The sequence below is a fragment of the Theropithecus gelada genome, chromosome 2 (genome assembly GCF_003255815.1).
Source record: "Theropithecus gelada isolate Dixy chromosome 2, Tgel_1.0, whole genome shotgun sequence".
Lineage (NCBI taxonomy): Eukaryota > Metazoa > Chordata > Mammalia > Primates > Cercopithecidae > Theropithecus > Theropithecus gelada.
The window spans coordinates 91,271,725-91,285,883 of NC_037669.1; the positions used below are offsets into that span (position 1 = coordinate 91,271,725).

Consider the following 14,159-nt stretch of genomic DNA (forward strand, 5'->3'; position numbering starts at 1 on the left):
TTTTTTTTTTTTTTTTTGAGACGGAGTCTTGCTCTGTCCCCCAGGCTGGAGTGCAGTGGCGCGATCTCAGCTCACTGCAAGCTCCGCCTCCTGGGTTTACGCCATTCTCCTGCCTCAGCCTCCCGAGTAGCTGGGACTACAGGCGCCCGCCACCTCGCCCAGCTATTTTTTTGCACTTTTTAGTAGAGACGGGGTTTCACCATGTTAGCCAGGATGGTCTCGATCTCCTGACCTCGTGATCCGCCCGTCTCGGCCTCCCAAAGTGCTGGGATTACAGGCTTGAGCCACCGCTCCCGGCCTTTTTTGTATTTTTTAGTAGAGACGGGGTTTCACCGTGTTAGCCAGGATGGTCTTGATCTCCCGATCTTGTGATCCGCCCGTCTCGACCTCCCAAAGTGCTGGGATTACAGGCTTGAGCCACCGCGCCCGGCCAATTTTTTGTTAATTAGCTGTAGGCACCTATAGCCCCAGCTATTTGGAAGGCTGAGAAGGGAGGATAGCTTGAACCCAGGAGTTTGAGGGTGCAGTGAGCTGTGATCATGCTACTGCACTCCAGCTGTGAGATAGGGCAAGAGCTCATTTCTAAAAATTTTTTTTTTTTTTTTTTTTGAGACGGAGTCTTGCTCTGTCCCCCAGGCTGGAGTGCAGTGGCGCGATCTCAGCTCACTGCAAGCTCCGCCTCCTGGGTTTACGCCATTCTCCTGCCTCAGCCTCCCGAGTAGCTGGGACTACAGGCGCCCGCCACCTCGCCCGGCTACTTTTTTGTGTTTTTAGTAGAGACGGGGTTTCACCGTGTTAGCCAGGATGGTCTCGATCTCCTGACCTTGTGATCCGCCCGCCTCGGCCTCCCAAAGTGCTGGGATTACAGGCTTGAGCCACCGCGCCCGGCCTAAAAATTTTTTTAAAAATAATTTTTAAAAAGAGACTTCAAATCCCAAATGGCAGTGAAAGGCTTAACTTTATGATATGCTATCAATCATCCACATGCAACTGCCTGGACACACAAAATGAGTACACAGACATGAGAATCAAGTAAAAAATTTAAGCTACTCCTCAAACTTGGATAGTTTTCACTCATAGACTAGAATTTGTAGGACTATAATTTTCAATTACATACACACATAACATCTTCTACAAGCCACAGAACCTAAATTATGTGAAAAAAATTAAATATTTCAATATGCCACAGAATTGTGCAATCAGCACTACGAGCAATGGGACATCAGCAGTGATCTGGGTGACTATCACTATTGATCACACTTTCAGAGACATGTGCAACAAGAGAACCAGAGTAGCCGGAACACCATTAGGTAAACTAAGCACTTAAATTATTCCCTCTCATCCTCAAAAAATATTAATTACAAAAATAAAAACAGGCCAGGAGTGGTGGCTCATGCTTGTAAAGGAATTTGGGAGGCTGAGGTGGGAAGACGGCTTGAGGCCAGGAGTTTAAGACCTAGGCAACATAGCAAGATCCCATCTCTACCAAAAAAAATTTTTTTTTTTTGTTTTGAGATAAGGTCTTGCTCTATAGCCCAGGCTGGAGTACAGTGGGGCAATCTCAGCTCACTGCAACCTCTGCTCCCAGGCCCAAGTGATCCTCCCACCTCAGCCTCCTGAATAGCTGGGACTACAGGCACATGCTACCATGCTCTGCTAATTTTTGTATTTAAAATATAATTTTAAAAATATAAATAAAAACAATGCTAGTTTGCATCTGGCCTCAAAGAAAAAAAAAACTGTATATGATTCCTTCTCCTTTACTCTTGACCAAGCTGCTTTTCTGTCCAGTTTCTTTGGTCAGGTTCCTGAACCACTTAAAACACCAGAGTTCCTTTATGTGTAGTCAAGCCAACCAAAAGAGCCACAACCTTTTTTTGCCCAGCCCCAGAAAGTAAATGGTGTTAACATGTTTTTCAGTGAAGTGTAGAAGGGAAAAAACAAACTCTGTCTTCTATCAACATCTAAATTTTTGTGGATTATTTTCCTCTTTGATCCATTTTCTCTTTAACCCTTTCATACTGTTTCAGCTCTCTTCCTTCTCTTATTTATTCCTTCATCTCTGTTCCAAGTTCTTTTTGCTCTTACTCTTCTCAGTCTTAAAGGCCAGATCAATACCCTTTCAATTCATTTCCAATAGGAAAGAAAATGTATCAGGGACTAGGAAATCTAACTCACACCAATAGCAGCAGCTGCTACTATCATCAACAATAAACAAAATCAACAAGTATCCAAGCAATTATTCAATACCTACTGTAGATCAAATTGTGTGACAAGAATGATGGAGGAGATAAGGTACAAGAGAGTTACTGCTCTCCAAGAACTGACAATCTAGTTGGAGAGATCATGCCAAAATGTGTGAACAGTTAAAACGTAAAGCAGTCAGAAGACTGCAGTACATAATCTAAAAAAATAAACGAGCTGTATTGTTTGGACACAGATCAAAGGCAGGCATGGCCACTGTGCTCTAGGGGCTCTCAAGGAAACTGACTCAGAGAAAGCACGAGCTAGACTCTGAGGACCCCTAAGGGCAGTAAGAGATGAGGTGGTGAAGGGAAAGCTTTCCAGGAGGCTGACCATGTATAAGAAGGAAGAATATAAAACAGTAAATTTTATGTTACATATATTTTACCACAATTAAAAAAAAAAAAAAAAAGGAAGGAAGGAAGGGAGGGAGGGAGGGAGGGAGGGACAGGTGCTTGGGCCCCTCAGCTGTCTCTAGCAAGGCAGAAAAAGCCAATATAGAGGGCTTGACAATCTGAGAATTCCTGTGTATAGACAGGAACATCCTTGTGAACTTGGTCAACTGACACTGTCCAGAGCATAGTCACACACTATATAATTCCTAATACTATTTTTTCTAACCTAACATTATGAACATATCCTTTTCTTATTTTAAATACCAACATTGTATATAACCTGACAGTATGACTAAAGCAAAAGAAACTATTGATCAACAAGAGAGAGGTGTGCATGGTGAGGAAGAAAAACCCGATTATTGTTTTCTATCAGGGAAATGCCCTCTGGAGGCAGGGGTCCAGCAGCTTTGCTATAGCCATAGTGCAGAAATTCCACACCCAGAGGATCCATAGGTCCCCATTCTTCAGAGTTTTCTGCTCAGCACAAGAGAGGAAGTCTACAATCACTTCTAGAAATGAATCACAAAAAAAAAAAAAAAACCTTAGCTTTCAGCTTCCAGCCAGTTGCTAATAAAGATCTGAGTATCTAAATCCAAGATATTAACCTTTGCCAACCATCTGGGGGGAAAAAAAATCCCTAAACTAGTAGATAAAGCAAATTTTATAGAAATCATACAAGGCACACCTTAGTTACTTCTGTTTAAGTACCAATAAAATTTATTTGGTTGACATCATGCCAAGGTGCCCTTTTGACCTCAAATTTAATCAGAAACAAAATTCATATAAGAATTCATGAAAAGGCCGGGCGCGGTGGCTCAAGCCTGTAATCCCAGCACTTTGGGAGGCCGAGACGGGTGGATCACGAGGTCAGGAGATCGAGACCATCCTGGCTAAAACGGTGAAACCCCGTCTCTACTAAAAAATACAAAAAATTAGCCGGGCGCAGAGGTGGGCGCCTGTAGTCCCAGCTACTCGGGAGGCTGAGGCAGGAGAATGGCGTGAACCCGGGAGGCGGAGCTTGCAGTGAGCTGAGGTCCGGCCACTGCACTCCAGCCCGGGTGACAGAGCGAGACTCCGTCTCAAAAAAAAAAAAAAAAAAATTCATGAAAAAAGATTAGCAAAAACACTAAAGTAAGAGAAATATTTCCAATTTCCCATAATGGCCAGTGTTAGAGAAGGAAACATGCTTGCTGGGAAACTGTCAAAATGATCATAAAAAATATAAATAATGAGGATAATAACTGGCCTAAGGTGCAAGACATCCAAAGGTATGTTTTAGCTTACGTGTTAAAAAATAAAATGCTTGCTGGAATAATCAACTTTGTTCATTCTTTACAATTCCCATACTAACACCCCCTAAATCAATGAAATACAAGCTATAAGAAAAAAATATTAAAATCAGTACATGAAACAAATAAGCTCATTAGCCCAAAGGCAATGATTATTCAGGGCAAACCAGAGGGATCTGGATACTCTCAAGACATTTATCAGTCACTCAAACACAGTCATACAGAAGATGGTGATTCTGATGCTTATTGTATCAACCTCATAAAATTCTTGAAAACTCACTTCCTGAAACAAGTGCAAAGTTGCGCAATTCTGCTACTATACATTTCTGGTATGGTACATCTTTCTTGAATCTGTCCCACCCCTCCTTTCTAATTCTTACTAATTTGGGAATCTGAGGACCTTAAATATGCATATATTAGAAAACAAAGCAAATGTAACAAAATGTCCAAATGATGTCGACATACATTTGGTTTCAAGCTACAAGGCCATTCAATTAGTCTGGAGGAGACATTAATTAACAACAGCTCATCCTTAGATTTAACTGGAGGGGGATTACACTGGAGTTTACAACACTGCTCACCTTTAGGACAGAAGCTAAGCTGGTCATGTGCTCATTGAGGGCACCCTCAGATTCCTTGTAGGTCAAGCAAGTGAACTGGTACTCCTCGGGATCAAAGGCATCAGCCCCCTGCTGCTCCACATCGCTGGCTACTCCCACGTAATAGTCCTCTATGTCCCCAGGATCTTCATCCTCTTCTTCTTCCTCTTCCTCACAATTTGGGTCATAGTCCTCTTCATTGCTGTCAGACCCCTGGCTATTCATGTCCACTGACATCTTAGCATCCAGCCAAGTTGCAGATCAGGAAAGCAGTTGCTTTTTCCCCCTCCCCCTAAAACTACCGATTTCTCAAATGCATTAGTATTTTTGTCTTCTAAGGGAGGAAAAAAAAAAAAGTGTTACTTTTTCCCCACGACAAGTAGTAACAGAAACAGTTCAAGAATCAAAATGGGACAGTCCTGGCCCTAATCTCACTATAGCTTATTCCAACTCTGGTATCACATGGGGAATCTCACCATCATCCCCCTGGCCCAGGCCTATCAAAGGGAAATCCTTCCCTGGAGAGATAGAAGCAGCTGATAAATGGTAACTTCACATGAAAGGCCTGGCATGACAGGGCAAGGCCATCTGCTCCATGTCAGAAAGTCAAATTCCAATGAACTTGTTATTCTTCCCAAAGTCCTTAAGGGAGAAGCACATCCCCATAGCTGGCCGCCCAGAGGGGAGGCGACATAAAGGTTTAACTACCAAAGTTTAAAATTTTGCGTATCATGCCTCCATTAGTATTGATACAGACAGTACATAAATAGGAACACTTCCCGCTATAATATGTAGAAAAAGAAGACCACTGTTTCACAGACATTACTCTTAGGTGTCTGAAAGACAGGTGCATAGTTGGTAAAGAAAGAAAAACAAAAACAAAAAAAACACATAGGTCTTCAACATCCTCCTCTACTCTGCAAAGCTGACTGAACTTTCAGGTTTAAAGAGTTCTACTGGCCGGGTGTGGTGGCTCATGCCTGTAATTCCAGCAATGTGGAAGGCTGAGGCGGGTGGATCACTTGAGGTCAGGAGTTCAAGACCAGCCTGGCCAACATGGCAAAACCCCATCTCTATTAAAAATACAAAATTAGCCAGGTGTGGTGGCATGCACTTGTAATCCCAGCTACTTGGGAAGCTGAGGCAGGAGAATCACTTGAACCGGGAGGCAGAGTTTATAGTGAGCCAAGATTGCACCACTGCACTCCAGCCTGGATGACAAAAGTGAAACTCCATCGGCCAGGTGTGGTGGCTCATGCCTGTAATCCCAGCACTTTGAGAGGCCGAGATGGGTGGATCACTGAGGTCAGGAGTTCAAGACCAGCCTGGCCAACATGGTGAAACCCTGTCTCCACTAAAAATACAAAAAAATTAAGCGGACATGGTGACAGGCACCTGTAACCCCAGCTACTAGGGAGGCTAAGGCAGGAGAAACGCTTGAACCCAGGAAGCGGAGGTTACAGTGAGCTGAGATTGCACCACTGCACTCCAGCCTGGGCAATAAAAGCGAAACTCCATCACACACACACACACACACACACACACACACACACACACAAAAAAAACAGGGAAACTCCATCTCAAAAAAGAAAAGCCGCAGACAGTAAAATGTTAATTACATATAAACGAAAAGAGAATACTAGTTGAGAAAGCGAAACAGTCACAAATCCTAACTTCAACTCACAGAAGATTGTGGCAAACACCCATTAACTTTTCTACACAACTACTATCTCATCTGATGAGCTGCAAGGAACAATATCAACTAGTGATTTAAATCTAAAACTAGGCCAGGTGCGGTGGCTCACGCCTGTAATCCCAGCACTTTCGGAAGCCGAGGTGGACAGATCACGAGGTCAGGAGATCAAAGAGCATCCTGGCCAACGTGGTGAAACCCCATCTCTACTAAAAATACAAAAATTAGCTATACATGGTGACACGTGCATGCAATCCCCAGCTACTTGGGAGGCTGAGGCAGGAGAATCACTTCAACTAGGGAGCTGGAGATTGCAGTGAGCCGAGATCCTGCCACTGTACTGCAGCCTGGCAACAGAGCGAGACTCCATCTCAAAAAACAAAAAAAATCTAAAACTAATAGAACCTTAAAGTCCAAGAGCATTTGGATTTAATAGTATGTAAACAATTTATTTAAACAAATCTTGATTAAATACAAAAGCAAATATAAAATCTACTTGAAGTAGGTAATCTGTCCGGAAAAAAACAACGAACCATAATCTAAAACAAAGACTGAGGGCCAGGTGTGGTGGCTCACAAGTATAATCTCAGAATTTTGGGAGGCTGAGATGAGAGGATCCCTTGAGGCCAGGAGGTCAAGACCCCCCTGAACAACCTAGTGAGACCATGTCTCTACAACACATTAAAAAAAAAATAATCCCAGCACTTTGGGAGACCGAGATGGCCAGATCACCTGAGGCTAGGAGATTGAGACCAGCCTAGCCAACATGGTGAAATCTCATCTCTACTAAAAGTACAAAAATTAGGCTGGGCGCGGTGGCTTATGTCTGTAATCCCAGCACTTTGGGAGGCTGAGGCAGGCAGATCATGAGGTCAGGAAATCGAGACCATCCTGGCTAACACGTGAAACTCCCGTCTCTACTAAAAATACAAAAATTAGCTGGGCATGGTGGCATGCGCCTGTAATCCCAGCTACTCAGGAGGCTGAGGCAGGAGAACTGCTTGAACTTGGGAGGTGGAGGTTGCAGTGAGCTGAGATTGCACCACTGCACTCCAGCCTGGGCAACAGAGCGAGACTCAATCTGAAAAAATAAAAAAATAAAAAATAAATTAGCTGGGCATGGTGGTGCACACTTGCAATCCCAGCTACTTGGGAGACTGAGGCAGGAGAATCACTTGAACCAGGGAGGCGGAGGTTGCAGTGAACCAAGATCGTGCCACTGCACTCCAGCCTGGGCAACAGAGTGAGACACTGTCGCAAAAAAAAAATAAAATAAACAAATAAATAAAATAAAATAAGACAGGCATAGTGGTCATGCGTCTGTAGTCCTGGCTACATGGAAGAACTGCTTGGGCCTGGAAGGTCAAGGCTGCAGTGAGATCATTCCACTGCACTCCAACCTAGGCAACAGAGAGAGATTCTGTCTCCAAAAATAATAATAATAATTCAAGTAAATGCTCTTCTCCTTAAAAAAAAAAAAAAAAGGCCCACGTACAGTGGCTCACATCTGTATCAGTGGCTCACATCTGTATTATAATGCCCACACTTAGGGAGGCTGAGGCTGGAGGATCATTCAAAACCAGGAGTTCCAAACCAGCCTGGGCAACATAGCAAGACCCATGTCTACCAAAAGGAAAAAGAATTTGTAACCAGTCTAAAACACTATGGAGTCCTGAGATATGGTATCACTCTGACACCCAGTCTGGGATATAAAAACATGATCATGGCCCACTGTAGCTTCCAACTCATGGGCTCAAGAGATCCTCCTGCCTCAGCCTCCTGAGTAGCTGGGACTACAGGCATATGCCACGCCCATACCTAATTTTATTTTTTGTAGAAACAGGGTTTTACTACGTTACTCAGGCTGGTTTCAAACTCCTGGCCTCAAGCGATCCTCCTGCCTTGGCCTTACAAAACGCTGGGATTACAAGCAAGAGCCACTGTGCCCAGCATAGAGTCACATTTTTATGTAATAAAAATATTGGCCAGGCACGGTGGCTCACACTTGTAATCCCGGCACTTTGGGAGGCTGAGGCGGGTGGATTACCTAAGGTCAGGGGTTTGAGGCCAGTCTGACCAACATGGAGAAACCCAGTCTCCACCAAAAACACAAAATTAGCTGGGCATCGTAGCACATGCCTGTAATCCCAGCTACTCAGGAGGCAGAGGCAGAATTGCTTGAACCCCAGAGGTGGAGGCTGCAGTGAGTCAAGATTGCATCATTACACTCCCGCCTGGGCAACACGAGGGAAACTCCAATTAAAAAAAAAAAAAAAAATCAGTATATCTAAGTTCATATGTTAACTATAAATGCTCCCATTTCTAAAAATTAAAAAAAAAAAAAAAAACGGCCCTATTAATTATGGGGCAATAAAAATAATGTTTGCAGTCTGACCTTTTTTTTTTTTTTTTTTGAGAAGTCTCGCTCTGTCACCCAGGCTGGAGTGCAGTGGCGCAATCTCAACTCACTGCAACCTCTGCCTTCCGGGTTCAAGCAATTCTCCTGCCTCAGTCTCCGAGTAGCTGGGACTACAGGTGCACGCCACAACGCCCAGCTAATTTTTTTTGTATTTTTATTAGAGATGGGGTTTCACCATGTTGGTCAGGCTGGTCTCGAACTCCTGACCTCATGATCCACCCGCCTCAGCTTCCTAAAGTGCTGGGGTTACAGGCATGAGCCACCATGCCCAGCCAGCAGTTTGACTTTTAACAAACTCTTCTGCATGGCAGAGCCATATAATCACAACTAAACTATGGTGTTTTTTCTTTAGGAGAAAAAGTTAATCTTTAAATTAAAGATACCTGTAATTCTTGGCGATCTCTCAGGCAGATGTCACCCAAGTATTCTACGTAATATGACTTCCATCTAAAATGAAAAGAATTACATTTTTAAAACTGGCATACTGCTTTTGTAAGTTTATTTTTTTTTTAAAGCAAAGGTATTTTAAAGGACAAGTAACAAGGGACAGTAACTATTAAATTAATTATCTTCTTTTAAGTGCCAACAAAAATCCATGTCATAATTACACTGACAAGAGTTACCTGACCTTCTAAAAAAAGAAAGTATTCAGCTAGGCATGGTGGCTCATGCCTGTAATCCCAGCATGTTGGGAGGCCAAGGCAGGTGGATCACCGGAGGTCAAGAGTTCAAGACCAGCCTGGCCAACATGGCGAAACCCCATCTCTACTAAAAATACGAAAATTAGCTGGGCATGGTGGCGGGCACCTGTAATCCCAGCTACTCGGAAGGCTGAGGCAGGAGAATCACTCGAACCAGGGAGGCAGAGGTTGCAGTGAGGTGAGACTGCGCCACTGTACTCCAGTCTGGGTGACAAGAGACTTCGTCTCCAAAAAAAAAAAAAAAAGTATTCTAAGTAAACAGGTAGGAATAATTTAACCTCAATTCTCTCTCTCAGTTTGGAAGACTGTTTATTTTTTCTTTTGAGACAGGGTCTCCCCTCTGTCACCCAGGTTGGAGTGCAGTGTTGCAATCTCAGCTCACTGTAACCTCCACCTCACCCAGCTGAAAGGCCGCTTCTTCACTCCAATACTTCTGTCCTTCAGATTCTCTACAGCAACTACCACAATTTCAATCCTAAATGTTATGTAGATGTTGACAAAGCAAATTGTAACTGACTTAAAATTGAATTTTTACTATAAAATCACCACCACTGTGGTAATCTAACACAGAATAATGCTAATATTTCAGATCTCACTTTACTTATGCTGTTGTGGCTCATTTATGTCACATTACTCATAAATGTTGTGGTGGTACATGCTTGTAGTCCCAGCTACTTGGGAGGCTGAGGTGGGAGGATCTTGAGCACAGGAGGCTGAGGCTGCAGTGAGCCAAGATCACGCCACTGCACTTCAGTCTAGGCAACAGAGTGAGACCCTGTCTTCAAAAACAAAAAAAGTTCCAGGACCAGGTGTGGTGGCTCACGCCACTAATTCCAGCACTTTGGTTTGGGAGGCCAAGGTGGGTAGATAGCTTTAGCTCAGGAGTTCAAGACTAGGCTGGGCAACATGGTGAAACCCCATCGTTACAAAAAACACAGAAATTAGCCAGGAATGGTGGCGCATACCTGCAATTCCAGCTACTCGGGAGGCTAAGGCAGGAGAATTGCTTGATCTGGGAGATGGAGATTGCAGTGAACCAAAACTGTGCCACCGCACTCCAGCCTGGGCAACAGAGCGAGACTCCGCGTCAAAAAAAAAAAAAAAAAAGAAATTGCCCACAGGCTTCTTACCAACCAGATATTTAGGTGGGGAAAACTCCACACTCCCTCAAAAAAAAAAAAAGAACACCATTTCATACTAAGTGTTCTAGGTACAGATTTAAATGAAAATTTAATTTTTAATCATCTCAAAGTTAAATATCCAAATTCTACTTGAAAAAGTGGGCCGGGCACAGTGGTTCACACCTGTGATCCCAGCACTTTGGGAAGCTGAGGTGGGCAGATCACAAGGGCAGGAGTTGGAGACCAGACTGACCAACACGATGAAATCCTGTTTCTAGTAAAAATACAAAAATTAGCTGGGCGTGGTAGCGTGCGCCTGTAGTCCCAGCTACTCAGGAGGCTGAGGCAGGAGAACCGCTTGAACCCAGAAGGTGGAGGTTGCAGTGAGCCAAGATCGCACCACCGCACTCCAGCCTGGGCGACAGAGCAAGACTCCGTCTAAAAATAAAAAATAAAAAATAAATAAATAAAAAGTAAAAAGTGATCTTGTCCTGACAGTACTTTTTTTTTTTTTTTTTTGAGACAGAGTCTTGCTCTGTTGCACAGGCTGGAGTGCAATGGCACAATCTCGGCTCACTGCAAGCTCCACCTCCCGGGTTCACATCATTCTCCTGCCTCAGCCTCCCAAGTAGCTGGGACAACAGGCACCCACCACCACGCCCGACTAATTTTTTGTATTTTTAGTAGAGATGGGGTTTCACTGTGTTAGCCAGGATGGTCTCGATCTCCTGACCTCATGATCCACCCACCTTGGCCTCCCAAAGTGCTGGGATGACAGGCGTGTATCACCGGCCAACAGTATGTATTTCTTTAGTAACATAACTGACAGTAACATTTTTATTTCCTTTGAAACTTAAATATTATCCCTACATCCCAGACAGAAATGGCATAATAGACATTATTTTTGGAGTTCAAGACCAACCTGGGCAACACTGCCAAATGCTGTCTCTACCAAAAAGTCTTAAAAATTAGTAGGGCATGGCCGGGCACGGTGGCTCAAGCCTGTAATCCCAGCACTTTGGAAGGCCGAGACGGGCGGATCACGAGGTCAGGAGATCGAGACCATCCTGGCTAACACGGTAAAACCCCGTCTCTACTAAAAAAATACAAAAAACTAGCCGGGCGAGGTGGCGGGCACCTGTAGTCCCAGCTACTCCGGAGGCTGAGGCAGGAGAATGGCGTAAACCCGGGAGGCGGAGCTTGCAGTGAGCTGAGATCCGGCCACTGCACTCCAGCCTGGGCGATAGAGCAAGACTCCGTCTCAAAAACAAAACAAAACAAAACAAAACAAAACAAAAAAATTAGTAGGGCATGGTGGCACATGCCGGTAGTCCTAGCTGCTCAGGAAGTTGAGAGAGGAGGATTATTTGAGTCCAGGAGATTGCAGTGAGCCATGATCACGCCACTGCCCTCCAACGAGCCAGGTAACAGAGGCCCTGTCTCTAAAAAAAAAATTTTTAAGGGTCAGGTACAGTGGCTCACGCCTATAATCTCAGCACTTTAGAAGGTCAAAGCGGGAAGATCGCTTGAGCCCAGCAGTTCAAGACCAGCTTAGGCAACCTATTAAGATTCCCGTACCCACAACAAATTTAAAAAATTAGTCAGGTATGGTGGTACATGCCTGTGGTCGCAGCCACTTGGGAGGCTAAGAAAGGAGGATCACCTGAGCCCAGAAAGTCCGGGCCGCAGTTAGCTGTGATCGCCGCCACTGCACTCCAGTCTGGTGACAGCAACTTTGTCCCGCCCACCAAAAAAAAAAAAAAAAAAAAATTCGTCCAGAGCCAAAGTCACATGTTCAGGGGACCTGACAACCATCCTGGGCTTGCTGACCACGCACAGAACACATAAGTTTTAGTGAGTCTGATGACGTTTACTCCAGATATGATCACTAGCGCTGAATGGTCATTCCTAACTACACCTCCGAAGAAAAACTACTTGGCACAAAACTAGAAATCAGCAATTTCGTTTCAAAATCCTACACTCTATATCTGTCTTTTCTAATACGGTGACCACAAGGCACATGCGGTTATTTAAATTTAATTACACTTAAAAATTAAGTAAAATTTAAAATTTAGTTTCTCAGGTGCATTAGCCTACAGATCAAATGCTTAACGGCCACGTGTGGCTAATAGCTATCATGTTGAACAGCAAAGGTATAGAAATGTCGCTATGACAGAAAGTTCTATGGGACTGGGCAATGAACAGTACGAAGGCGAAGTCATCCAAGAACGCGACTGTCCAAGCAGCTTCAGGCGAGGCGGCGACACAGTTCCGGGGCCGCACATCCCGAGGGGCCGCGGGCTCCGGGATATTCGCGCGGACGCGGAGCCCACGAGCTGGGGATAGCCTCCACAGGCGGGCGTTAAACCGCGCGGGCAGCGCTGCGAGGGCTCCCGAACAGGACTCGAGCGGGGAGCCCCGAGGCCGTGCGTTTCCCCGCCGCGCCAGACAGGGAGGGCCTAGATGTGCCGGCGCTGGTTGGTCAGAGGCGGTGGCCTCTGACCTTTCCGCGAGCTGAGAAGACGGCGGGAGGAAAAAAGACAGAGACAACGCTGGGCGCCCGGCGGTCCCTCCGCTGACGGCGGGTAATGCTCGGACAGCGAACCGGCGGTGGGGGGTGCCCGGGCCTCCCGGGCGACGGCGAAGGCGGAGTCCCGGCCCGGCCGGGGAGGCTGGCTGAGAGGCCCCCCCCAGCTGCCCGCCAAAGTAAACAAGGCCGCGACGTGCGCTGCGCACTTACCGGGAGCTGCGGCCTCGCGGCCGCTGAGCCCGGACGAGCCAGACCGAGTCAGGCCGGGCCAGAGGGACTGGATTGGGGAGAAGCGGCGGCAGAGGCGGCGGGCCGACGCCGGTCAAGCCCGTGCTGCTTCCTCCAGAAGAGTCGTCCTCGCAGCTCCGGAAGTACTTGGCGCCGTTGCGTCACTTCCGGATCGGGGTCGACCCACGGTCGCTCAGGTCGCGACTGGCTCCTGGTTAGAGGGCTCTTTAGCGCCGCCTCCTTGCAATTTAGCTCTCTGACCCATAGTCTGACTAGGGTACGGCAGGTGCCGACCGCGTCTGGAGCCACCATTCGCCTACCAGCGTCTCCCGTTGAGATGTTCTTAACCAACGCGTTTCTCACCGCCTTGTCATTTCACTGTGTACTCCGAGATCGGGCACGGAGAAGACATCCTGGCGTCGGTGGAATGTCTAAAGAACCATTGTTTCCCGGCCGTTATCTGGTCTGAGGGGAGCTGGGCCGGGAATTTCTGCCTACACCCCGAGGCGGTCGCCGGGTGGCCCCAGAGCCGCAACCATACCACGCTTTCGCTTCCCCCGCCGCGGCCTCGTTCGCCGCCCAGTTCGACTTACCGTCACCGTGCAAGGTTGCATCTTAACTGCCTTGCTTGCAGTTTATTTTCACACTATAGGAGTTGTCATCATGACTTCCAGTTACCTTCTGGGACCGGTTGTCAAATGGTGTGGCTAGAACTCAGATTGTTGCTGCACCACAGTGGAAATGCCAATGTGAAGCCGCTGATGTTAGGAAGGCTCCAGGGTGTGCAATTCCATAGACAACAAATCAAATCATATCCAACCATACTGGACTCGCGTATATACGCATTTAAGACACCTGTGCTGGCCGGTCGCTGTGGCTCATGCCTGCATTCCCTGCATTTTGGGAAGCCAAGGTGGGAGGATCGCTTGAGCCCAAGAAT

At 46.0% G+C, this 14,159-nt stretch overlaps 2 protein-coding genes across 2 annotated transcripts in view; one reads left to right on the forward strand and one right to left on the reverse strand.

The window, feature by feature from the left end:
- The window catches only part of ARIH2 (ariadne RBR E3 ubiquitin protein ligase 2), a 69,010-nt gene extending 55,646 nt beyond the window's left edge, over window positions 1-13,364 (reverse strand). The window contains exons 1-3 of the mRNA XM_025376424.1: window positions 13,202-13,364; window positions 9,023-9,086; window positions 4,510-4,861 (exon numbers count right to left, since the gene is read on the reverse strand). Of these exons, the coding sequence (XP_025232209.1) occupies window positions 4,510-4,764 (255 nt within the window). The 5' untranslated portion in view covers window positions 4,765-4,861; window positions 9,023-9,086; window positions 13,202-13,364. The remainder of the gene's footprint in view (window positions 1-4,509; window positions 4,862-9,022; window positions 9,087-13,201) is intronic.
- Window positions 13,050-13,930, forward strand: ARIH2OS (ariadne RBR E3 ubiquitin protein ligase 2 opposite strand). Its single transcript, XM_025377356.1, is given in 5 exon segments — window positions 13,050-13,145; window positions 13,147-13,441; window positions 13,444-13,600; window positions 13,602-13,653; window positions 13,655-13,930. Coding segments are annotated over 5 exon segments (876 nt in total).
- The last annotated feature ends 229 nt before the right edge of the window (window positions 13,931-14,159 follow it).